The 26,741-nt window shown below is 45.8% G+C and overlaps 1 protein-coding gene across 5 annotated transcripts in view; it reads left to right on the top strand.

The window, feature by feature from the left end:
• Positions 1-26,741, top strand: part of CAPN11 (calpain 11) — a 148,724-nt gene that overhangs the window by 28,708 nt on the left and 93,275 nt on the right. For 4 of the 5 annotated variants that reach the window (XR_004538739.1, XM_033936851.1, XM_033936852.1 and 1 more), the window contains 3 exons: positions 13,480-13,733; positions 22,769-22,838; positions 23,976-24,094. Coding sequence is in view for 4 of the 5 variants with exons in the window: in XM_033936851.1 (XP_033792742.1) it covers positions 13,480-13,733; positions 22,769-22,838; positions 23,976-24,094 (443 nt within the window). In the remaining variant the exon portion in view is untranslated. Of the gene's footprint in view, positions 1-13,046; positions 13,318-13,479; positions 13,734-22,768; positions 22,839-23,975; positions 24,095-26,741 lie in introns of those variants that run through there. The other variant, XM_033936853.1, reaches the window with a different exon arrangement.

Here is a 26,741-nt window from a genome sequence, read left to right as displayed (position 1 = left end):
TGAAGTACAAAAAACTGAGGAGTCGGAGTTGGAACATTTATCTACCGACTCCACAGCCCTGGGTTAAGGCAGAGGTTGCAGGAAAAGGAGAGGGATAGAACTTGCAGGGATTTATCAAGCAGAATTTCTATCCCGTCCTCCCCAAAGAGCTCAGGACAGGTTAAAGGTTAACATACATAATGTACAGTTAACAGGTTACACAATATGCCATAGTTAACGGTGCAAGGTTGTTGTTTTTATCCTAACGTGACACACATTTGGGATCTAAAACCAATATACATAATATACAGTTTAAGGTTTTTCAATACAAGTTTTTGCCCTAACGAGGATCTTGTATCAATAGACATTTCTTTGTAATCTATCGGTCGAGGACCTTTCCTAAAGTTGAGGAGTCCTTCAAGGGATCTTATCTGCTTCCTGTGGCTCGGCATGAAGGAACGTCGTTTGCTATTAGGGCTTAATGCATGTTAAGAGAATTAGCACATGTTAAATTCTCTAAATGGCGCCGTCTGTTAGGTGGTGGTAGGTGCCCATCCGCTGTCTAACGTAATCACTTTAATTGGTGTTAATTGGTGCAGTAATTGACGGTGTCATTTAAAACCAATTAAAATGTCATTAAAAGACATGTAGACCCTACCAAAAAAAGGACACCATAACCGCATCTGCAAGGGCCTAACAGTGCCTAAGGTCATCTGTATACTTTGGAGGAAAGGCGGGAGAGGGGAGATATGATAGAGACGTTTAAATACTTACGTGGTGTAAATTCGCATGAGTTGAGTCTCTTTCATGTGAAAGGAAACTTCAGAATGAGAGGGCATAGGATGAAGTTAAGAGGTGATAGGCTCCAGAGTAATCTAAGGAAATATTTTTGTACAGAAAGGGTGGTAGATGTGTGGAACAGTCTCCCGGAAGAGGCGGTGGAGACAGAGACTGTGTCTGAATTCAAAGGGGCCTGGGATAGGCATGTGGGATCTCTCGGAGAAAGGAAGAGAGAATGGTTACTGCCAATGGGTAGACTAGATGGGCCATTTGGCCTTTATCTGCTGTCATGTTTCTATGTTTATGATCTCAGGCACTGCTGGGCAGATGTGATTCTCATCAAACATAGGCGCCAGGAATGTAGGCCTGCAAAACCCTGGCCTACATTACTGGCATATCCAAAAAAACGCACAAAGTGGAACCAGAACTTGGAGCAGGGAATAAAATTTGCAATGCTTTATTGAAAATTGTAACAAACACACACTGGAACTTTAGCCTAAACCTTGACCTTACACGGGTTGTGTTTCGGCAAAGATTGCCTTCCTCAGGGGTCTTTTGGTTGGAAGTCCAAATGGAAAGCTGAGACAAATCGTTGTAGAAAAACCCACACGCTTTCCATTTGGACTTCCAACCAAAAGACCCCTGAGGAAGGCAATCTTTGCCGAAACACGACCCGTGTAGGATCAAGGCCTAGGCCAAAGTTCCAGCATGCGTTTTGTTACGATTTTCAATAAAGCATTGCAAATTTTATTCCACTTTGTGCGTCTTTTTGGATACTCCTTTTGTGTTGCGGAACCTCGGTCCTTTGTCTCTCTCTGACTTGGGCCCCACTGCCTTTGGCTGTGCGCCCATCCGGCGGCAATTGTGAATTGTGCTACATTACTGGCACCCATGTTATGGAAGGTGCAATTCTGCAAACGGCGCTGTAGCGTGATCGACTTGCGATCGGTGGAGTTTTTGAAGGAAGCCGCTGTTTTTCAGAATCTGTCCCTAGTGGCCCGAAATTCAGCCTGCAATGACTCCTGGTCGTCTAAAGAGCATGTAGCCATCTATCCACTGATATTTGGCGGGGAATAGCTATCTATCTCACACTGAATATACTGGTCTCTGGATTGGCTGGCGACTGGCTGTGTCGCGTGGCATAGCTGGTTCCTGCCAGAATTCAGGCTAAGTTTGATGGCTAAAGACAACCACCTAAAAGGGGTGGGTATATCTTTGGCATGGGATAGGAGACTTAGCCGGCTAGCTGCTGAATACTGGCATAGCTGGCTATGTCCCGGCCGGCCCAAAACAGAGCAGAAATTCAACACCGGTAATATCGCTGTGGACTGCAGGAGATTTCCAGCCATCTCCTATGGTCTAAATATCGGCCTGTAAAAGCCCATAGGTATAAAATTTGGTGATGGGACAATCGCACGCCTGACAATCGAGCGCTTACAATTCAATGCAAGACACAAGCGCGCCGCGGGAAAACTTAGTTTTAAAGAGCTCCGACAGGGGGTGTGGGGGAGAACCCCCCCACTTTACTGCGTACTGTTCGCGCTGCCGTTGGGGGGTGGGGGGGTGCAACCCCCCACATTATAGAGAAAACAGAACTATTCCCCCCAAAATTGGAAAAAGTTCCGTTTTCTCTATAATGGAGGGTTCCAACTCCCCCAAACCCCCTCACCCAACAGCAGCGCGAACACTATGCAGTAAAGTGAGGGGTTCCCCACCCTGCTTCAGAGCTCTTTAAAACTAAGTTTTCCCGCGGCGCGCTGGTGACTTGCGCTGAATTGTCTACCCTCCATTGTTGGCGTGCTGGTGTCTCGCACACGACTGACTATGAATCATAATTTAGCATGTGCTAATTTCCTTAACGCACATTCAAGGTACATTATACCCTAAACGCCAGTGGCGTAGCGAGAGTGAGAGGCAGCCCTACCCCGCCCTCTTCTCTGCCCCCACCCGCTCTTTCCCCACCCCCTCCTGCTGCAAGGAGTATCCCCAACCCGCTGCTCGCCCCCGCGTCGGCTCTTCCTCTGATGTCACTTCATAGGCGCGGGGGCGAGCAGGTTGAGGTTGCTGGTTGTGCCGGGAATGTTAAAGATGCACAGGGGGAAGGGAATGGGTACGTGTGTGGTAGTGGGGGGGGGGGGTGCCGGCGTCTCAACCAAGATGGTGCCCGGGGCGGATGCCTCCCTCCGTCCCCTTCCTTACTAACGCTGCTTGATGAATTCTCCCTGACGTGTGCGTCATTCCTTTATCATTTGATTCCTCTTGCCCAGAACCGTACGGCCTGTCTCTTAGAAGGCTTTGGCCTGTGTGGGCGCATCTCCCTCCATGTTGCGTGCATTGTCAAAGTTCACCTTGAATTGTTGATGTTGGCTTTTAAAGTGTTGCGTTGATTAAATCACGTTTCCTGCTTGTGCTCCACTCATCTCCTTACAGGCCAGAACGGGGCTTCCTGCCCACAGAACGGAGGCTTTTTGTAAAGGTTCCCTCGGCGTAACTAGTGCACAGAGCTGGTGTTCAATGCTTCTTTTCTTTCTTTAAAGATTGTAGTTCATCCCCCTTGCATTTTGTACCACTTTGCATTAGAACGTATATAATTTGTATACAATGTCTTGTTTTGTCCTCCCCTTTTTAAAAAAAATATTTTTATATGCATTGAAATATATGATATTGCGTAGATAACAAATCTTAATAAACTTGAAACTTCACTCACGCTGGCTACTCTGCTAACAGAACGCTAATCTGTGGAGGGCCCAAAGTGGTGTGCGCGGCTCTTTTCTTCTGCATTCCCTGACACAGTGGAGGCTGTTCTGTAAATCGAAGTCTCCTTCTTGGTGTCCCGTTGAGTCCTGGGCAGCACCATTACGGCATCAGGGCATCTCGTTCCATTACAGAATACGAGCACCAGAGAGTGAAATAGCACCCATCCCTGTGGCACACCACTGTTTACCCTCCTCCACTGATAAAAAGAGCCATTCAACCCTACCCTCGGCTTTCTGTCCGATAACCGGTTCTTAATCCACAATTGAACATTGCCTCCTAGCCCATGGTCAGCCTGCTTCTCCCTTGTAGACCTCCTAGAGTGCTCCGCTCAGTAAAGTGGGGGGGTGGACCGCCCCGGATGCCATGTCGGTGGGGGCGCCGGCACCTCTATGGTGGCAGTGCTGGAGGTGGTGTCTGGGGCATGAGCACACATGTGACATTCGTAGTCAGCTCTCCTGTTTTGGTGGGCCCCAGTCTCTCAGGACTTTGAGCATCCTGCGCCACTCCCCACTAGTATATGAACTAGTGGCACCAGTTTATGAAGAGTTGGTGCATTTTTGCATCCAGTGTGATCTTCCTTTCTCTCATGGGTCCTGAATGTGTCTGTGCTTTTGCCAGGGTTCCCTTTGTGATTAGCCTCTTTAGGCTTTCCTCGTATGAGAGGGGGGTCCATCTCCTTTATCATGTTGGTCGCTCTTCTTTCAACCTTTTCCAGTGCCGCTATATCTATTTTGAGATAAGGAGAACAGAACTGAACACAATACTCAAGGTGCGATCGCACGATGGAGTGATACAGAGTGATCTTGCCTACCATCCCTTTCCTAATAATTCCTAGCATCCTGTTTGCTTTTTTGGCCTTAGCTGCACACTGGGCAGAAGATGGCACCCAGATCTTTTTCTTGGGCGCTAACCCTTAAGGTGGACCCTAACTATGATTTTGGCTTATTCTTCCCACTTTGCATTTGTCCACATTAAGTTTAATCTGCCTTTCGATGCCCAGTCTTCACAGTACGCTTCTGTCTGAATAGTTTGTCATATGCAGATTTAATCACTTCACTTCTTCCTCCTATGAATACCCCCACTTCATCCCTGTCCCCAGCCAACCCAAGGAGTGAAAGACGTGAGCTGGAATTAAATTCAGGGCTCTTCTCATGGTGTTCTTGTGGATGTCTGGTTTTCACGGACTGTTGGTAACCCCAAATCTGGGCTGCGAGACCCGGCATTGAGACCCGACTCCCACTCTGTGGAATCTGGAGCAATTGTAATGAGGCTTGCATGTTGAGGTAATTCTACCTGCAGGCTTTTCACCAGTTTTCTAAGCAAAACGTTTCACATTTTCCTTTTCCCCCTCTCACTTGCAACCTCTTCTCCGTTTTGTATCCGCCGACTCCTCCTGGCCCAGCAGCTCCTCTTGGACTCAGTCCTGCGCACCGTGCCCTCCCAAGCTCCATTCCCTTCTCCTGGCTGGGCCCCGGCTGCTGCTGCTCCTTACCAAGCCCCGGCCCGTCCCTCGAGACTTCTCCTCACACCTCCAGTCCCAGGCAGCTACCGCTTCTGTTGTCCTGTTGAATTTGGATTTTCTAGGTAATCATTTATTCATTTCTTTCAGTCACCATCTCCTTCCATTCAGACCCAGTAGACCAGGGGTGTCCAATGTCGGTCCTCGAGGGCCGCAGTCCAGTCGGGTTTTCAGGATTTCCCCAATGAATATACATGAGGTCTATTTGCATGCACTGCTTTCATTGTATGCTAATAGATGTCATGCATATTCATTGGGGAAATCCTGAAAACCCGACTGGATTGCGGCCCTCGAGGACCGACATTGGACACCCCTGCAGTAGACTGTTCACACGTGTTGAAGATGTGACTTTTGGGCTCCTTGAGCCACAAGGACCTAAATACAATACAATCCAGTGTCTTATATACCGCAGTTCTTATGTGGTAAATCTGTAGGAGAGGAGAAATGCAAAGGAAATATGGGCATTTCACTTCCTCCGATCCAAGGAACGAACTCTTCTAGGCAGGAGGGCAGTTTTGGAACAACAGACTCCAAGGATGGGAGTAACGAGAAATATTTCTTTATGGGAAGGGGGTGGATGCATGGAACGGCTTCCCAGGGAAACTGGCGGAAGCAAGAAACCGTCCTGGAATAGTAGAAAGCCTAGATAAGTGCAGAGGAAGAAATCAAGGGAGGGGGGCCAGACTGTGCTGTGATGAGTTTTGACTGACGTTTCTGTGGGCTCTTCAGTGCCATCCTACTTGTCTGTTTCCTTCCAAACCTTTTCCTATCTCTGTGCTGGTGGTTTGATCCTCATAGTCCTGTGGTCCTGCCGCTTTGGGCTTTCATGCTGGAAGGAATGGCCACCCAGGCGCACCGAACTGAGAAGAGGAGGTTCGGAGAAGGACATTTCTCATCCTAGTTACAAGCCTGAAAAGTGAGTGACGTTCTCCTCCGTCCGTGGACAGCCCTATCGCTGCAACCTCTCCAGTTACCTTACATAAACCTCGGCAAAAGCTGAAGGGGAACTTCCTTCCCCAAAGGTGTTCAGTGTGGTACTGCAGTTCTTGATGGAAACTGACAGTCATTCATTTATTCATTCTCCCAGGGGAGCTCAGAACGGTCTATATTAATTTATTCAGGTACTTAAGCATTTTCCCCTGTCTGTTCCGGTGGGCTCACAGTCTATCTAATGTACCTGGGGCAATAGGGGGATTAAGTGACCTGCCCAGGGTCACAAGAGGCAGTGTGGGTTTGAACCCACAACCTCAGGGTGCTGAGGTTGTGGATTTGACCACTGCGCCTCCCCCTCACCCCCACCCCCACTTTGTTGATTGTGAGACATTTACAAGGTGGGGGAGAGTGCTTAGCTGCCCTCTTCCTATGTGAGTGCTGAGAAGGAGAGGGTGCTTCCTCGCCTTTCTCTAGAGCTAAACACTTCCTTCCTCCTTCAGTACAAGATTGCACTCTCCAAGAACACAAGAAACACGTCCAAGGCCCATAGCTAGAATGCCTGAGAGTAGGAAAACTGTCTGAATGGAGATCACAGTAAGAGAAGTCTGAACGCTGGGGTGTATCTCCTCTCTGCATTACCTCTCTCTCTCCAGGACTCCCCCCAGATGCACTCTGCTGTTTGTTCACAGGGGATAAAGGGTCGGGTGTTAAGAGGAGATAATTCTTGGATCTCATACACTCTTGCTAATGGAAGTCTGCATTTTGCTGCCTCAGCACTGAGCCACTGGGAGCTGCAGGCAGAGCAGCACAGTTGCTGCCATGAGCTTATCATTGCAGTGTGAAACTTCATAGCACAACTAAGGACAACCCACCCAGCAGCTCCTGCAGTCCCAGCTTCCCCCAGCAGGGTATGGGGGGTGCTCAGAGCTCCTGCAGTTTTAGCCTCTCCCAGCAGGAGGCACTGTAAGGAATGATGGCAACAGCGCTGGTGTGGGGCAGCTCGTTGCTCCTGCAGTTCCTGACTCTTCCAGCAGGAGGCACTGTAAGGAATGTTGCAATAGTGCTGGTGTTGGGCGGCTCATTGCTTCTGCAGTACCAGCTTCTCCCAGCAGGAGGCACTTAAGGAATAGTGCAGCAGTGTTGGTGTGGGGCGGCTCGTTTCTCCTGCAGTGCCAGACTCTCCCAGCAGGAGGCACTTAAGGAATGATGCAACAGCGCTGGTGTGGGGCAGCTCATTGCTCCTGCAGTTCCTGACTCTTCCAGCAGGAGGCACTGTAACGAATGTTGCAATAGTGCTGGTGTTGGGCGGCTCATTGCTTCTGCAGTACCAGCTTCTCCCAGCAGGAGGCACTTAAGGAATAGTGCAGCAGTGTTGGTGTGGGGCGGCTCGTTTCTCCTGCAGTGCCAGACTCTCCCAGCAGGAGGCACTTAAGGAATGATGCAACAGCGCTGGTGTGGGGCAGCTCATTGCTCCTGCAGTTCCTGACTCTTCCAGCAGGAGGCACTGTAAGGAATAGTGCAGCAGTGTTGGTGTGGGGCGGCTCGTTTCTCCTGCAGTACCAGACTCTCCCACCAGGAGGCACTTAAGGAATGATGCAGCAGTGCTGGTGTGGGGATGCTCACAGTTCATGCAGTCTCAGGCTCTTGATATAGTCTGTCCTATTCTTGCACCTTTCTGACTTCACATGTGATTTTCCTGCCATTAATCCCCCTTATTCTCTATCTATTCTAACTCCTGTTAGTCTGTTTTATATATGTTCCACCCTATGCTATCTATTAAGCCGTTTTATTGCATATCGTGTTGACATTATACATAGCACACTGTACCGTAATATGTATTGTTATTTGAATGTTTTTCCTGCTGCCTGTGTCTGGCTTACTCTTGCTATTATGCACTGCATTTTCTTCAAAAGTAATAAATAATCTTTCAAAAGTGCTACAGGACAGGTTTCTGAAGCCCTCGTGCTTTGTCTGATCAATTATGTTTCTGGCACTTGGGACCTGCTTCTTGGCTCCTGTTCAGATATTTAGCAGAGAGCTGAAGTCGAGCAGTTTGAGGTGCCTGAGAGCAGTTTATTTCCCCCGAGGAAGCTCAGTCAGTGGAGAGAACAGGACCAGCAGTAGAATCACTTCAGCTGTGTACAAGCTGAGATTTCAAGCCCTCGGGGTTAGAGAAATGCCTCCTCCCTAAATGTATCTCTCTGTGAATTACTCCTGAAAAAGGCATGCGTTAAATCCAACCTCCTCCCCCCCAAATAAAGGCCTGCAAGGTTGAGGGGGGCTGGTGGTTTATACAACAGATTGGTGAAAATCAGTCACAAGTAAGTGATACGTGCACTGGATTTGTTCCACATCCTTGTTATTTCAGACAAATGCTTGGGGATAAATTTGTAATTCTATTTACTGAGAAGCTGAGATATTTGTCTCTAAGATGGAGTATAATTTAGTTCCTTAAAACAGTCTGATGGGTTGCAGTTGGATGTGCGAAGGTAACGCCGAACATCTCCTTTGGACTTCAGTGCTGCATTACCAAGGCGTAGAAAATTGTCCTTCTGAGGTGTCATCGTTGAGGATACGTTGAAACCCTCAGCTCAATGTGCGGCGGCGGCGGCTAAGAAAGCAAATAATGTTATCAGGAAAGGAATGGAAAACAAAGATGAAAATGTTATGATGCCCTCGTATGGTATGCTCTATGGTACGGCCGCACCTCGAATCCTGTATGCGGTTCTGGTCGCCGTATCTCAAAAAAGATATAGCAGAATTAGAAAAGGTACAGAGAAGGTCAACAAAAATGATAAAAGGTTTGGAACGACTTTCCTACGAGGAGAGGCTAAAGTGGCTAGGGCTCTTCTGCTTGGAGAAGAGACGGCTCAGGAGTGATATGATAGAGGTCTATAAAATACTGAATGGAGTGGAAAGGGTTTGTTCACTCTTTCCAAAAACACTAGGACTAGGGGTCGTGTGATGAAACTACTAAGTAGTCAATTTAAAACAAATAGGAGAAAATATTTCTTCACACAATGTGTGATTAAAATCTAGAATTTGTTGCCGGAGAATTTGGTGAAATCATTTAGCTTAGCGGGGTTTAAAAAAAGGTTTGGCTAATTTCCTAAAAGAGAAGTCCATAGGCCATTATTGAGATGGCAAATCCACTGCTTCTTCCTAGGATAAGCAGCATAAAATCTGTTTTACTACTTGGGATCTTGTCAGATACTTGGGACCTGGGTTGGCCACTGTTGGAAACAGGAAACTGGGCTTGATGGACCTTCAATCTGTCCCAGTATGACAATTCTTATGTTGTTAACTTCCCAGATCATCCAAATCTCTATGAGTGCCCTCCCCCCCCCTAGTATCTTGATTATCCATGTACCTAGCACAGTTATTGAATCTGTGCCCCAAGAAATGGATAATCTGAGCAGCAACAGATGGGTTGGGAGCTAGCTGAAGGATGGGGTAAGTTTAGAACCAGAATCTCGAGGCATCCTGGCTCTGTGCTTTAATGATTCACTAGATTTCCTGCTCTGAGGGGATTAAGCAGGTGTGTACTTCTGTGTTTTTGTGAAGCAGCACTGAGTCTTGTGGTACTTAATTTGGCTGGGATTCAGCCCTGCTAAATGATTTTTTTTTTTTTTTTTGGGGGGGGCAGGGTTGGCCAATAGATGATGCTCTAGCTTTGATGCAGTCTCACTTTGTCTGTGACTTTCACTTGGGGAGTAATTGAAGAATTGAACTGTGAGGGAAAAGAATTCCAGTGGAAGAGTGCCAGAGCAAAAGTGGATCAATGAATGCATTGCACACACAAGCTAAGGCGAGTTACGTCACCCTGCTGTGTCTCTCCTCTCTTTCCCTCGGAGAAAGAAACTCAAGGGCACCGGTGTTCTGGTAGGAAATTGGAGGAAAGAGGTGGTAGGAACGCAAACAGTGGCAGACGTTGACCACAGTCGGACAGATACAACGGGAGGTAGCAAGAGCAGAGGAGAGAAGCAGTGGATATAGAAAATGAGGTGGGCATTTGCTTATCTGTCTGCAGTGACAGAGGCCTGTAAAGAGGTGATATCCCGCCTTTTCTTAAGCTGCACAGAGGCTCCTGAGAAGAGGAGTCCAGGTTGCCCAGGCTTTGGTACATCCTTAGGTATAACTGAGGAGAGATGATACAATTCCCATCGAGGGCACAAGCCAGCTAAGGGTGAAAGGAGAAGGAGTGATTGCCCGCTATCAGCTGCGAAATATACCCAGGAACAACCAGGCAGCCTGGAGGAGCTGAGTGTGTGGTGCAGTGGTTAGAGCTACAGCCTCGGCACCATGAGGTTGTGGGTTTAAATCCCACACTGGGCAAGTCACTTAATCCCCATTGTCCCAGGTACATTAGATAGAGTCCACCGGGACAGTTAGGGGAAAATGCTTGAGGACCTGAATAATTTGTAATCCGCATAGAATTGTAGGATATGCGGAATCTAAATTATAAAAAGCACCATCTGCTGCTCCTCTTTGTCTATCTTTCCCCACCTTTCTTATGGTCACACTCTCTCCTGCATTCGGGTTCCACTCCCTCTGTCCTCTCTTTTTCTCTCTCTTCAGGATGCATCAACCACATTTAGTTGACGTCATCTGACGGCTCCCATTGGACCGGAGAGCTTATCTTTTTGAAACATCCCTCTGAGCATGTGCAGTGCTTATCCATGCCAGGCAAGCTCAGGCAAGCCCACTTCCTGCATATAGTCACTTATTTGCCTTTCCCAGGTAGATGCTTTATCCTACTCTCGTCAACTTTTTATTTACTTTGCTCTTTCTTTTGTCTCTGTTCCCACAGGCAAAAAGCCTTCCAGGAAGGGTCAATACTTGTACAGCTCTACTGAATAGCATAGTTTACTATTTGTCCAAATAGAAATGATGAAAATTGAGCTTTAATATAACAAATGAAGCAAAGTGAAATTAGAGACCATGTGTTTATTTCACTAGAGCCCCAGATTATTCATATTTGGCCAAATATGAATACACTTCTCCCTCCGTATTCGCTGTGATAGGGGATTAACAGACCCGCGAATACAGAAAAACCGCAAATAACTTTTTCATATGTTATTTGCTATTTTCTATTAAAAACCATCGTGAATATGGTGAAACCGTGAATAACATGGTGGAAGACTTGGCCCTTTTCCTGAAGGAGAGGCAAAACATGGTGAAGAAAGTGCTGGGGAGTCAGCTATTTTCTCTGTAAACGCTTGGAATCAGCGTTTTCTCTATGCAAGCTGATGTAATTTGGGGGGAGGAGCCAGCAAGCTAATTGAAACCGTGAATGCTGAAACCGTGAAAATGGAGGGAGAAGTATAATATATTTTGGGCACTATTCGGAGCTGAATCAAATTGAACACGAATATTCAGTAGAGCTGTCGTTAGCAGGGACCCACCTCGCCAGATCCTTTCTTCTGGCAACAAGCTTTCAGACCAGCTCTTCCCTACTGGGAAACATGGGCACATGACCTCATACCTTCTGGGGTCTCCCCCCACTAAAGGCCATGACGGGTGACCTGATTAAACTCTTTTGAAGTCCCCAGACTTCTGAGGGTTAGGTCTCACACAAAACATTCTGCATATTAACAAAGGTGGAAAGAAGAGAAAACCAAAACTGGCATGGTTAAAAGGTGACATGAAAGAAGCTGTTAGGGCCAAAAGAACATCCTTTAAAGGATCCATATGAAGACAAGAAGAAGCAACAAAAGCCCTAGCAAATTAGATGCAACGCACTGATAAAGAAAGCTGAAAGAGAATATGAAGAGAAACTTGCCAATGAGATAAAAACTCATAGTCACAACATTTTTAGGTACATCAGAAACAAAAAGACCTTCTGAGAATCCGTGGGTTTGTTGGATGATTAAAGAGCAAAAGGGGCACTCAGAGAGAATAAGCCCATAGCAGAGAGACTGAATGAATTTGTTGCTTCAGTCTTTACGCAAGAAGATATAAGAGATCTACCTGAACCAGAAATGGTTTTCATGGGTGATGATGTAGAGGAACTGAAAATAATCTCGGTGAACCCAGAAGATGTACTATGCCAAATTGACAAGTTAAAGAGTGATAAATCACCTGGACCGGATGGTATACATCCCAGAGTACTGAAAGAACTCAAACATGAAATTGCTGATCTGCTATTAGTGATCTGTAACCTGTCACCAAAATCGTCTGTAGTACATAAAGATTGGAGGGTGACCAATTTTATGCCAATTTTTAAAAAGGGTTCTGGGGAGATCCAGAAAATTAGTCCAGTAAGCCTGACTTCGGACTCAGCATGGGTTCAGCCTCAGCAATCTGCTTGACTTCTTTGAAGGTGTGAATAAACATGTGGATAAGTTGATGTAGTGTTTCTAGATTTTCAGAAAGCTTTCGACAAAATTTCTCATGAGAGACTCCTGAGAAAATTTAAAAAAGTCATGGGATAGGAGGCAATGTTCAGTTGTGGATTAGGAATTGTTTATTAGACAGAAAACCAGAGAGGTAGGATTAAATGGCCTTTTTCTCGATGGAGGAGGGTAAATAGAGCGTCGGGAGCAGCGCAGAGCATTTAGTGCGCCGGCCTGCGCTGAAAACTGCTTCTGCGGTTTTGTAAAAGGGGGGGAATAGGTTACCAGTTGCCGGAAAAAATCTGGGTGTCATCGTAGACAATACACTGAAATCTTCTGTCCAGTGTGCGGAAGGGGCCAAAAAAGCAAACGATGCTAGGATCTGGAATTTTAAAAAAATTATTAAAACCTCATTTATTTGTTGAAGTCTTTCTGTAACTAATGGCAGGCAAATAATTAGATGCTAGATTGGAGGTTTTATGAACTGCCATTCACGTAACATCTAGGCAAATCATGTACTGAGGAGGCCTTGAAGAACATGTCTCTCTGCTTTATATTATGTATATTGTCCTGGGAACTGCTTAGATTTAGGCAGTATATAAATAAGAACATAAGATTTGCCGCTGCTGGGTCAGACCAGTGGTCCATCGTGCCCAGCAGTCCGCTCACGCGGCGGCCCTTACGTCAAAGACCAGTGCCCTACTAGAGTCTAGCCTTACTCGCGTATGTTCTGTTCCCGTAGGAGCTTATCCAACCTTGTCTTGAATCCTTGGAGGGTGCTTTCCCCTATAACAGCCTCCGGAAGAGCGTTCCAGGTTTCCACCACTCTCTGAGTGAAGAAGAACTTCCTTATGTTTGTATCTCAGCAGGGATAGCCACTGTACAAGCTCAGAGGGATCTGAAAAAGAAAGATCTCTGAACTATTAGAGAGTATTTCCATCTAATGGCGTTGATGAATGACATCATCTACTGTGGATGACTTATTCTGCTGTCCATAGAGAACTCTTGTTACAGGTAAATAACTCCGCTTTTTCTGTGTTTATTATTGCACAGTGCCGACTCCTCCTTCTCTTTCTAGTGATAATCCTGCTGTTTATTATTCGGCACTGGCTCCTCCTCCTCTCTGCATATCTGCTGGTGATATTCTCCCATTTATTTCTCTCTCTTTCTGCACAGCTGTCAATATGTTGGCATTTGGAGGAATCGCATCCAAGCTGCAGATCGAGCGGCTGAAAGCAGACGGGGTGGGACAGTTCGATAATGCTGTGAAATACCTGAATCAGGATTACGAGAGCCTGAAGCAGGAGTGTCTGGAGAGTGGGACCCTCTTCGAAGACCCTCAGTTTCCAGCGATTGGCTCCTCCATTGGCTTCAAGGAACTGGGCCCCGGTTCGGGAAAAACACGAGGGGTACACTGGCAACGTCCTTTAGTAAGTACCAGCCTATCTTCGACTCTTTGCTTATGTTTTCAAACTGTCCATTCTTGGCTCTTGTCCCAACACATTGAGAAATAGGAGTCTTTGTTAAATTCCCATTTTTGTCTCGTGGGGATCAGTGTTCTGCTAAGGAAGTTAAGATATACCAGTACTTAGACTCCAAGGAAGGCTAGCTTCAGTGTTCTTCAGTTTTAGGGCTAGGAAGATGGTTCTAAGAACAATTATGGACATGACGTGTTCTTCTTGTAGTGCTGGAGAGGGTCAAGCATCAAGATATAACTTGCATCCCAGCCCCTATAATATTTACACCTAGGTCCCTTTTCTTCTGGCGTATGCACACCACTGAAAAGATCCTTAAAATCAAATGGTTGATACATGGAGATGATCTGGTCATTCTATCCCCTACCTTGGAAAAGAATCAAAATCTTCTAGAGATCTACTGCAAATCTGAGCCCATTCTCTCTCTAACATTTAGTTAATTTTTTTTAAATTTTATTTTATATTCCACATATCCAGCAATTCTAAGCGGATTACAAAGTAACATACGCAATACGCATCAAAACAACGACACATAGAACACGTCTGCAAACCACTGATCCATGCAGAGGATCTGGTCATTCTGTTCCCCTCCTCTTGAGATTTATAAGAGACTCTAAACCTGCAGAATCCGTAAGGGACAAAATCATGATTTTGTAGAAAATTCCCCAAAACTTCCCAACAAAAATTCAATGGCTCAATATTTGAAAACAACGGCCAACATTTTTAAAAAAAATGCTGGCTGTGGTGCTTCAATCTATTCTGAATATTAAAATAATGATGATTTATTGGAAGTTAAATTTGTTTGGAAGTCCAAAAGAAATGTCTTGGTGAGCTTCAAGTCTGAAGTATTTTTGCAACTTGTGATGATTTTGGTGCGCATCTCGGTGAATGCAAAATATGAGTAAGCCCTGGATGACATTGCCGAGGTCAGTAATTATAAACTAGTTACCCATTTTTTGTATTTTTATAAATGTTGGCTGTCCAACTGAATTAAATTGATTAAGAGGGCCGATTTGGTGGAGTTATCAACTCTACAGATAGCCAAGTTCAGCCATTTTCCTTATAGTCATGCAGTGCAATTTAGATTGCAAAAGAAGTTCTCTTAATTTAAACCACCCAGCTCTATGAATACCGACTAAATATTGCCAATATCTATGCAATCAGTAGTGGTCACTGCCCTGTAGATAGCATATATTTTTCAACTTATGTCGGCTGGGAACTTTTGTGGAGCGAGATATGAGGTTGAAGTGATGGGCCTGGTTGAGTAAGGGGACAATTCCTTGAAATAGCCCGACAGCGAAACATGCATGTTGGAAGAAGTCTCTAACCAACAAAAAGTTAAGTTCCTCATGAGACACTCCTTTGAAAATTAACAGGTCACAGGATAATAATAATAATAACTTTATTTTTATATACTGCAATACCACAAATTCAGAGCGGTTTGCAGAGGAAGAGACTGTATACAGACAGCGATAATACAAAAAACTTTCGAAATTACATTAGCATGTTAATATTAATTGAGTTTATCTGGGAGTGTTTTAGGAATGCATCAGGGCAGAAGTGGAGTCAGAGAAATTTGTCAAAAAGATAAGTTTTGATTGACTTCCTGAAAGTTTGATAAAAAGAGGGGTTTGAAATAAAGTTGGTTAAACGTTTCTTCCATTTGCCTGCTTGGAATGATAGTGTTCGATCAAGGAATCTCTTGTAGATGCAGCCTTTCAATGATGGGAAGGTGAACAAGTAAGCGTTACGTGTACAGGTTGTGCCTGGAAATTCGAAATGGTGAGACAGGTAGATTGGTTTTGAAGCAAAGGCAGGCAAACAAAGATGACCCTTGCTTCCACAGGCAGCCAGAGTAGTTTTTTTGTAATAAGAGCTTACATGATCCGATTTCCTGAGGCCAAAGATGAGACGGACTTCAGCATTCTGGACATTTCTCAGTCGTTTGATGGTTTTCTTAAAAGATCCCAAGTAAACTAAACTAAACTAAACCTTAAGTTTGTATACCGCATCATCTCCACAGAAGTAGAGCTCGACACGGTTTACAGGAATTACAAAAGAAAGGAGTTACAATGGGAAGAAGAAGATCTTGGTAATAAGGGGAGAGAGAAGGGATTAAGTGTAGAGGAGAGGGAGGGAGTGGTTACATTTTAGAGAAAAGCCAAGTTTTCAAATGTTTTCTGAAGCGTTGGAGGGAGGTCGTACTCCGGAGAGGGGCGGATAAGCTATTCCACAGAACGGTGATCTTGAAGAGGAGGGATGTTCCAAGTTTACCTGTATGGGAAATGCCTTTTAAGGAGGGGAATGATAGTATGAATTTCTGAGAGGATCTGGTGGAGTTGGGATTTGCGGAGAGCCAGGATAGTGGAAACAGGGGAGGAAGGATGCCGTGTAGAGACTTGAAGGTTAGGCAGGCGCATTTGTAGTGGACCCTGAGGAAAACTGGGAGCCAGTGAAGCTTAGATAGAAGCGGGGAGACGTGGTCAAATTTGCTTTTTGCGAAAATTAATTTAGCCGCGGTATTCTGAATCCGCTGGAGTCTGAGAAGACTTTTCTTTGTTAGGCTTAGGTAGATGGAGTTGCAGTAATCCAGTCTAGAAAGAATAATGGATTGAACGAGGATAGCGAAGTGTTGTTGGTTGAAGCAGGATCTGACTTTTCTTAGCATGTGAAGGTTGAAAAAGCATTTTTTTACTAAGGAGTTGAGGTGATCGTTGAAGGACAGTGTAGAGTCCATGATGATTCCCAGATATTGCAATAGTCTAGGGTACTTAAGATCAAAGATTGAACCAGTAGTCGAAAAGAGAGGAAATCAACGTAATGTTTAATGGTACAAAGTTTCCATAGGGTGAAAAAACATTTTTTAACCTGAGCAATGTTCTGTTAACATAGTAGATGATGGCAGATAAAGACCTGAATGGAGAACATAAGAATTGCCATACTGGGACAGATTGAAAATTCATCAAGCCCAGTATCCTGTTTTCAACAGTGGCCAATCCAGATCCCAAGAACCTAGCTAGATCTCAAGTAATAAAACAGATTTTAATCTGCTTTTTGTTATTTAATATATCTATAAATGATCTGGAAATTGGAACTCAAGTGAGGTGATTAAATTTGCAGATGACACAAAACTATTCACAGTTGTTAATTGAAAGCCATTGCAGGATGACCTTGAGAGACTGGAAAACTGGGCATCCAAATGGTCATATTCAAACTGATGCACATTGGGAATAACCCAAATTATAGCTATATGATTGCTAGGAGTCTCACCGAGGAAAAGGTTTTAGCTGTCATTGTGGCCAACATGTTGAAATCTTCAGCTCAGTATGTGGTGAAGACCATCAAAGCAAACAGGAATTATTAGGAATGGGATAGAAAATAAGACAGAGAATGAGTATTGTGTGCAATTAAGAATTGGGGGGGGGGGGGAAATAGGGGAGGAAGCAGTGAAAGCTGAGGTTGTTCCCTGGAGTGGGGGCAGAAGAAGCTGTGTGGGGAGAGATCAAGCTTGAGGATGTTCCATGGGAAGGGTGGAGAGGTACAATGATAGTTGGGGAGAAGTGGAGCACAAATGAGAGGTGAGGGTGTGTGCCGGGGAGGGGTTGGGAGCGAGAAGTAGGAGCATTGCATGCGGGAGAAGATTTGGGGGTAGACAGAATTAAGAGAGACCAGCAGTTGGAGTGAGAGATGGAACGGGGGAGACTGGAGCCTAAGGAGGAAAAAGTAATGAGAGGGGGGGGGGATTCCAGGCCTTATGATGGGGGGAATTCTGTGCATAAACTCTGCATAATTTTGCACAGAATCCCCATAATGGGATCTAGGAAGCAAAACACTCCACGGCCTCCCTCCCCCTCTCCTCTCCTGGAATGGGCATCATTTCTCACAATCAATCAGCTTCCGTCTTTTCAGTCCATTAATCAACATCCAGCCTTCAGCCCATTTGGCATTTGGCCATCGAATAGCATTACAGATTCATTCTGCAGAAAGACTCCATGCTTAGTTAAGCTCTGGATTTGGAACTCATTGTCGCAGCAAATTTGTTTAAGTTTATTAAATAAAAAAAAAAAATAATTGATGCATCGCCCACATTTGGAAAACCCAAGTCTAAGCAAACTGGGAGTGGATAAAGCAGTTAATACACCAGAGGTTCACGACTCCGTCCTCAGGACACACCTAGCCAGTCAGGTTTTCAGGATGCCCAGAACGAATATGCATGAGATACATTTGCCTACAATGGAGGTCGTGTATGCAGAAGTATCTCAAGCATGTTCATGGTGGATGTTTTGGAAATTTGATTGACTGGGTGTGTCCCGGGGATTGGGTTGCGAGAACTCCTGGTTTGGAAAAATGTCTGGAGGTAAAGTCTGGGGAAAGCCACTGCTTGTCCCTGGGGGTAAGTAGCATACAATCTCGACTGCTATTGAGACAGACGTGGGGGGCAGCCGCTTCTTGCCCTGGGATCAATAGCAAGGAATCTTACTACTATTTGAGATTCTGGAATTTTGTTACACTTTGGGATTTTGTGACTCAGATTGGCCACTGTTGGGCTAGATGGACCATTGGTCTGACCCAGTCTAGCTTTTCTTATGTACTTTTTGGGGTCCTGCAGGCTGACTGGACAAGATGTCATAGCCTGAAACTGAGGGGCAGCAGGTTCAGGACAAATGTCGGGAAGTTCTGTTTCACACAACGAGTGGCGGGTGCTTGGAACGCTCTTCCAGAGGAGGTGGTGGCAGAGACTACTGTTCTGGGTTTCAAGCGCAACTTGGATTCACACCTTCTTGCAAATCACATCGGGGGATACGGGAAATCCGGGTCTCCAATAAGGAGCACCTAACTGGGCCTCCGCGTGTGCGGATCGCCGGACTAGATGGACCTAGGTCTGATCCGGCAAAGGCGTTTCTTATGTTCTGAAGAGATGGAATAGGACAACGCTGCTGCTCTGGAGTCTGAAAAGTAAATCTGTTTTAAGCTGTTGTGCCCCTTCCTCTCAAAATTAAGCTCTGGTTTTCCATGTAACATAACATAACTGTATATTGTAATTCGCTGCATTTTAAGATTCTGCATTCTGTAATTTCACTGACTATCAGCATATTGTAACTCGCTGATTGTCCAGCTCTCTTCAATGAAATCGCACGATTATGGCGGTATAGAAGAATAAAGTTATTATTATTTCTTAACCGCGTAACCATAAGTTCTATGCGGTTTACAAAAGATCATAAACGATAAACAATATAATAATGGCGAGAAAATTATTTGACCAAGTGTTGAGCTCTAAAATGCTTATAAGAACAAGCTCCGAGCAACAGCGGTCGAAATTCTCTATCGCAGAGGTGTCAAAATCCTTCCTCGAGGGCTGCAGTCTAGTTGGGTTTCCCCATGTGCATGAGATCTATTAGCAAACAATGAAAGCAGTGCATGCAAATAAATCTCATGCATGTTTGCAACCTATCCTTGAAAACTGGAGAGGTACTAGAGGACTGGAAACTGGCGAATGTCACACCTATCTTCAAGAAGGGATCGAGGGGTGACCCCGGGAACTACAGGCCGGTGAGCCTGACTTCAATTATAGGGAAGATGGTGGAAGCTATGATCAAGGATGGTATTTGCGAGCACATCGAGAGAAATGGCCTACTGAGAACAAGCCAGCATGGATTCTGTAAGGGAAGGTCATGCTTAACGAACCTTTTGTACTTCTTTGAGGGAATAAGCAGTCGGGTGGACAATGGGGAACCCATAGACATCATTTACCTCGATTTTCAAAAGGCTTTCGACAAGGTGCCACATGAAAGGCTGCTTAGGAAGCTGTGGAACCACGGGGTGGGAGGGGATGTGCACAGATGGATCGAGCACTGGTTGTCGGGTAGACTGCAGAGGGTCGGAGTAAAGGGACAATACTCTGACTGGCGGGGAGTCACGAGCGGTGTGCCACAGGGATCGGTGCTGGGGCCGTTACTCTTCAACATATTTATCAATGACCTGGAAAAGGAGGCAAAGTGCGAGGTTATAAAATTTGCAGACGATACCAAACTGTGCGGCAGAGTTAGATCCAGGGAGGAGTGTGAGGACCTGCAAAGGGACCTGGACAAGCTGGAAGACTGGGCAAACAAATGGAAAATGCGCTTTAACGTGGAAAAATGCAAGGTCACGCATATAGGGAAAAAGAACCCGTTGTTCAACTACAAATTGGGGGGGAGATTGCTGGGAGACAGCAGTCTAGAGAGGGACTTGGGTGTGCTGGTGGATGCATCAATGGAGCCATCTGCGCAGTGCGCAGCAGCCTTGAAAAAAGCCAACAGGATGCTGGGCATCATAAAGAGGGGCATAACAACCAGGACGCGGGAAGTCATCATGCCATTGTATCGAGCGATGGTGCGTCCACATCTGGAATACTGCGTTCAATATTGGTCGCCGTACCTCAAGAAGGACATGGCAGTACTTGAGAGAGTTCAAAGAAGAGCAACGAAACTGGTAAGAGGGCTGGAACACTGCCCATACGCCGAGAGGTTGGATAGGCTGGGGCTCTTCTCTCTGGAAAAAAGGAGGCTCAGGGGAGATATGATAGAGACCTTCAGGATCATGAGGGGCATAGAGAGGGTGGATAGGGACAGATTCTTCAGGCTGAAAGGGAAAACAGGTACAAGGGGGCATTCGGAGAAACTGAAGGGAGTTAGGTTCAAAACAAATGCAAGGAAGTTTTTTTTTTCACCCAAAGGGTCGTGGACACCTGGAATGCGCTACCGGAGGAAGTGATCAGGCAGAGTACGGTACAGGGATTCAAACAGGGATTGGACGGATTCCTGAGGGATAAAGGGATCGTGGGATACTGAGGGAGGAGCTGGGATGTAACACAGGTATAGGAAGCTAACCAGGAAATAAGTATAGACACCCAACCAGGTCGTGCATGTGCAAGACCGGAGGGTTAGGACTTCGATGGGAAGATAGGACTCAATGGGAAACCAAGGTGGCAAGGGGGCCCCTTCTAGTGATTCAGACAGGTCGTGACCTGTTTGGGCCGCCGCGGGAGCGGACTGCCGGGCAGGATGGACCTATGGTCTGACCCGGCGGAGGCACTGCTTATGTTCTTATATTCATTGGGGAAATCCTGAAAACCCAACTGGATTGTGGCCCTCAAGGAGGGACTTTGACACCCCTACTCTATCGTGAGAAGCCGCTTGAAACGTTAGAGCATGGTCTAGAAATTTCTTGCTTTTACAGCCCTGTAGTGGTAGAAAAGTAAACATGAGATTTTCTACTATGTTTATATGATGCTCAAAAAAATGTATTAGCCATATAAAATGGAATGGTACCATGCATAACCTTATAGCAGAAAGAACCCAACTTAAACAAAACACGAGCATCCATTGGAAGCCAATGCAACTCAAGTTACATGTAACTCTCAGAGTCTGGTAATAGATTTAGTTTTGAGCTTGGGAAAGATTCCAAGAGTCGGTGATGTCCATTCCCATCCATGGCTGTTGGCGCTCTTTCTGTAGTTGCATAGACTTTTCTCATTTCTGCTTTTGTGTGGTAACGTGAACATATTTACATTTTTCCACTGTTCATGTCTGAGAGCTTCCGGTTGAGTCCTAATTGTAAGTAGGAGAACCTCGTGTTCCTTGTTCTCCTTGGTATCGTCATACTGTAGTAGAGTTTCGATAGTTTCAGGGTTCTTCGTTACTTAACCACCAGACTCCCCAACCAAAACAGAAATTGTTCAGTAGTCACTTTATTTATTCTTCCATACCGTTCTCCTAGGGGAGTTCAGAACGGTTTACATGAATTTATTCAGCTACTCAAGCATTTTTCCCTGTCTGTCCCGGTGGGCTCACAATCTGTCTAATGCGCCTGGGGCAATGGGGGGGATGAAGTGACTTGCCCGGGGTCTCTTCGCCACACTCTCCCCCTCATACTTTCCAAAAGATCTTTTGAAGTCAGATGTTTGTCCACTTGTGTTACGAACCCAAAGAATCTGTTTTGCTTGGGTTCAGGCAGAGTTTGTTGCTGTTTGCCCATTCATGAGTTGCAGTTAGACGGGCAGTTAGTTTACTCAAAGCTCCAGTTTGTCGGCATCGATATAGAATGTTGTATCCATCGACCGAAGCAGCTCAAGACAGAGGCTTCAGGTAGATATTAAATAAGATGGGTAAAAGTACGGACCCCTGTGGCACCTCACAGTTCAGTGACAGAACTGACACCGATGCCTGTTTCTGCCAGTCTTGTAAGCATGATATTAAGATCTACAGCCCTGTAGCGAGGAGGAGAGGTACCAGTGCCAGCTGACTGCTTACAGGACGTGCCTCCCGCGGCGAGAGGCCCGTCCTGTAGACAGCAGACGCCGGTGCCTCTCCTTCTCCAGCACCTCCCCGCCCCCTCACCAGCGGTCATAGGAGGCTCAGGGCTTTGACTGGAGGGCACCTGCACGTGTGCGTACATGAACGTGATGACATCGCATGTGTGCGTGAAATCATCGCGTGGACATCTCTCCAGCCGTGGCCTCGCGTTTAGTGTGCCGCGGCTTCAAAACATTTGCCCCCACACGCCGAAGGCTGCTGAGAAATCCAGCAAAACTAGTTTTGAGGCAGATTCCCTGTCACAGTTTCTGTGCAGATCGTCAAGGAGGGACCCAAGAACTGTCTCTGTTAGCCAAATACCGTATAAAATGTGCCTACCATATATTGTGTATGTTTGATAACTGAGATATGGTTTGTGAGCTGCCTACTCAATATGTAAATAAATAAAGCTTTTTTTAAAAAAAAGAGCTCAGCTCGTAAATCTCTGAACCGAAAGCTGAAGGTGAAATGCCAGCAGTGTACTGGGATACAGAAGTCTGTGTATATTCATTTAATTTCCATATATATATATATCCCACTTAACCACAAAATTCCCAGCGGATCACAACAAGAATTTATAAACAGGAAAATGTCCCATTCTGACCTGAGACAACCGGTAGAGCTTAAAACCATATTTTCCTCTCTTACCCCATGTAGGAGATCGTTGATGACCCTCATTTCATTGTTGGTGGAGCGACAAGGACAGACATCTGTCAGGGAGCGCTGGGTGAGTAATGAGCATGATGCCTGGATTAGTGTAGCTAGGTTTAAGAAAGATTTTTACAAGTTCCTGGAGGAAAAGTCCTTAGTCTGCTATTAAGGTAGACATGGGGGAAGCCACTGCTTGCCCTGGGATCGGTAGCATGGAATGTTGCTACTATCTGGGCTCCTGCCAGGTACTTGGGAACTGGATTAGCCACTGGGCTAGATGGACCATTGACCTGGCCCGGTATGGCTGTTCTTATGTTCATTCCTTTAGTCATACTGAAGGGGGCAGATATCAGGGGGATGCGGTCAGTCCCTGGGGTGGGCTCATACTTTAGGAACTCTTGTCATGTCAATCCCCTCCATTTTTTAAAGGAGTTAATAACCATGTGGATAAGCATTGTTGCCTGCCTGGAGGATAAGTCAACCATACACTGGTAATGACATCCGATGGTGCCACGGATGCATTAGCTCTCCTAGAGCTCAGAAAAGGTCTGGAAAGGACTTTTTGAGCATGTTCTAGCTAGCCACTGCTCACAACCAGGCCCACTCATTTCGCCTCCAGTGTATTTTCCAGCTGTAGGCGGGTTCTTCTGAGAGGGTTGTCTGCCTGACTTATCCTGCCTTTCATGAAGAACTCTGTTATAGGTAAGCAGCTATGCTTTCTTCATGGACTAACAGGGTGAGTCAACCACACACTGGTGATTCCCAAGCAGAGGACTGTGAGGGGCTGTTAGGTACACAAAATTCACCCTCTACAACCTGTGTAGTACGTTGCAGTAAGATGAAATGACCTATGGGTCCTTCGTCATGGTGTACCGGGTAACAGGCAGGGGTAGATGTGAAAAACCAGTATTCAGAATTCATTGTACTTCAGAAACCAGTTTGAATGATCTAAACCAGTGGTTCCCAACCCTGGAGGACCACCAGGCCAATCAGGTTTTCAGGCTAGCCCTAATGAATATGCATGAGAGAAATTTGCATATAATGGAAGTGACAGGCATGCAGATCTCCTCCATGCATATTCATTAGGGCTATGCTGAAAACCACAGTGAGTTCAAAGGGGACAGTCTAGAATGTTTGGCCCAAGGGGGCTGCAGGGCCTGCGGCTGTTTCTAGAAGACCTCTTTCCATGGCTGTGTCTCTCTCTCTGCTGCAGGCGATTGTTGGTTGTTGGCTGCCATCGGCTCCCTCACCCTCAATGAGGATCTCTTGCACAGGGTGGTACCACATGGACAGGGTTTCCAGGAGGACTACGCCGGTATCTTCCACTTCCAGGTAGAGCTCCTTCTGCTTCTTCAGGCCTGGCTCTGTGAGTTTGGGATATTTCCAGGGGCAGAGGAACACCCATTTGACTTTTAAGCCACAACTGAAATTTGTGCTTCTCTTTTCCTTTGGCTTTCTGCTCTTAACCTTTTCCTTACCTTACTCATGCAATGGATCAGTCTTTCTTTTCAACTTCTTAGCTTATATCCTAAATTGTTTGGACATAATTTCATGGTGACTTTCCTTCCCCTCCCCAACCTTTTTGTTTTCATTGTCACCTCCCCTTTCTTTATCCCCCTTGTACTCATTTTTTGCCTGTATGTTGGTTGAACTTATGTTTTTGTTTATTGCCTCCCTTGTTATGGGGCTCATAATAATAATTTTTTTTTTTTTTTTAAACCCATCTAAAAAGTGGCCTAAATGGGTACTTGGACGATCAAAAAACCTGATCGTCCAAGTACCCTAATCAAAGCTAGTTTTAGACGTATCTAAAACCAGCTTAGGCCTTTCCCCTGCCTCTAAACGCACAAAGAGAAAAGAGGCGTTTTTAGAGGAGGGGAAAGGGCGGGAGGTGGGCCGACCTAGACATAGGCGTACAGCAGGTATAACCAAAACCAAAAACAGGCTGCCTAGTCGGCACTTATACGTTTTGACTTAGACCAAGTTAAAACAGATATAAGTGCCAAAAAAGGGGCTGCTGAGCTGATCACGGCTGCCGCGATGAGCTCAGCGACCCTGGCAGCCTGCCCACCGCAACCATCACGGCAGGAGAGATGGCTCATCTCCCCTGCCACGATGGCAATCAACCCCCGCTCCTTCAACCATCTCCCTTGCTGCAACAGCGATCAGCCATCCCACCCACCCCCACCCGAACAACGGTTCGGCGGGGCGGCCAATTGCCATCGTGGTAGGAGAGATGCCTAATCTTTCCTGCCATGATCCACCCCCCCCCAGACAAGATCGGGGCAGGAGGGAGCCCAACCCCTCTTGCTCTGGCGACCCAAGACTCCCCCCCCCTGATCGGGGCAGGAGGGAGCCCAACCCCCTTGAACCCACGATTGGCCCCCCCAAACCCCACGACCCCCCCCCCCCACCACTGACACCCCCTCTGTACCTTAGCAAAGGTGGACGGACGGGTCCCAAGCCTGCCATCCGGCAGGCCCGCCATCCTCAGTATGGCGGACCTTAAGGCCTGATTGGCCCAGGTGCCTCAAGCCCCGCCCACATTGGCCGTACTTCCCAACTACTGGAGTTGCCATCAAAACTCATTCCAGCCCATCCTAAAAAGCGTTTGGACACGTTCCTGGAGGAAAAGTCCATAGTCTGTTATTAAGTCAGACATGGGGGAAAGCCATGGATTGCCCTGAGATCGATAGAATTGAATGTTGCTACTATCTGGGCTTCTCCCAGGTACTTGTGATCTATATTGGTCACTGTTGGAAACAGGAAACTGGGCTAGATAGACTTTTGGTCTGACCCAGTATGGCTGTTCTTATGTTCTTGTTCTGTTCTGTCTGGCCATAGAAGTCCGTCGCTGCTGGAGCTGCCATCTAAGCACCACTTCTGCCCATCATAAATGATGTGTTAAGTTTTTTTTTATATGCTGTCCTTTCTCTATTTTGGGATTTGTTTTGTTGATCCCACATATTTTTGAATTATGTCAGTGGTTTTGAGGAGGGGATTCTAGGCATCCACCACTCTCTGGATTCTCTGTAACTAAGCAAAGAAACCTAGATTTAGTCTAAAGATTTACTCTGTGAGGATCAAAAAGTCCTAAGGCGTTCTGGAGAAAGACGGAGGCCCTGTCGGTTTCGGTCACTCTGTGCCCTTCTTCCTCCCTCATTAAGGCCTCGACAATGATTTTGTATTGCAGGCATGTCCAAAGAGGAGGGACCAAGCACAGCGTTTAATCAATAGCCCTTTACTGGCTCTAAAGTAGTTATATTGCCAAATCATTAAAAGGCAATTAATTCTAAAAGGTTGTCTAAACGTCCCAGCTGTGCTGTGGCTGTCTTTGCCTCTTTCTGTCTTTTAGGGGCAGCGGATACTTAAAGGGACCTTGTCCCGAAGGGCCAGCGATCCTGGTGTTGCCTCATCTCTTTCTCTTTGGGGGTCTGTCTCCTCTTATTTTTCTAAGCATTTTCCTAACTTTTTATTGTCCATCCACCTTTGGACGAAATAACGTGCAGCGTTATAAAAATGATAATGAGAAATGTTTCTTCTCTTTTCATTAGATTTCTTTACACATCCAGGGAGGAGGGAAATGTACGTTGAGGAGTTAAAATATTTAATTATAATATTGAAATCACATCCTATGTATTATTGTATTAATAATTAAGATGAGGATGGGAGTAAATGACTGTTTAATGTAATAATTATATAGCTGATAGTGCGTTCTATGCAGTATTTTATGATTTACCAATTGCATTGCACGATCAAAGTTTGAAAATCAATAAAGATTTAAACAAAAAAAAAAATGATGATGATTAGCAGTAGAAAACTTAGCAGAATAGAACCAAATTTGAATCTGGTGACACTGCCATCTAATGGCTAGATAAATTATCACTATAATAAATAAGTCAATAAATAAACACGGGACTCGTGAGAGTTGACGGCAGCCATTCAGGGAGTGGCGCGGGACCAGGCAGGCACGCAAAAA

The sequence above is a fragment of the Geotrypetes seraphini genome, chromosome 3 (genome assembly GCF_902459505.1).
Source record: "Geotrypetes seraphini chromosome 3, aGeoSer1.1, whole genome shotgun sequence".
In the NCBI taxonomy this organism is placed as follows: domain Eukaryota; kingdom Metazoa; phylum Chordata; class Amphibia; order Gymnophiona; family Dermophiidae; genus Geotrypetes; species Geotrypetes seraphini.
This window is presented reverse-complemented; position numbering and strand designations above follow the sequence as displayed.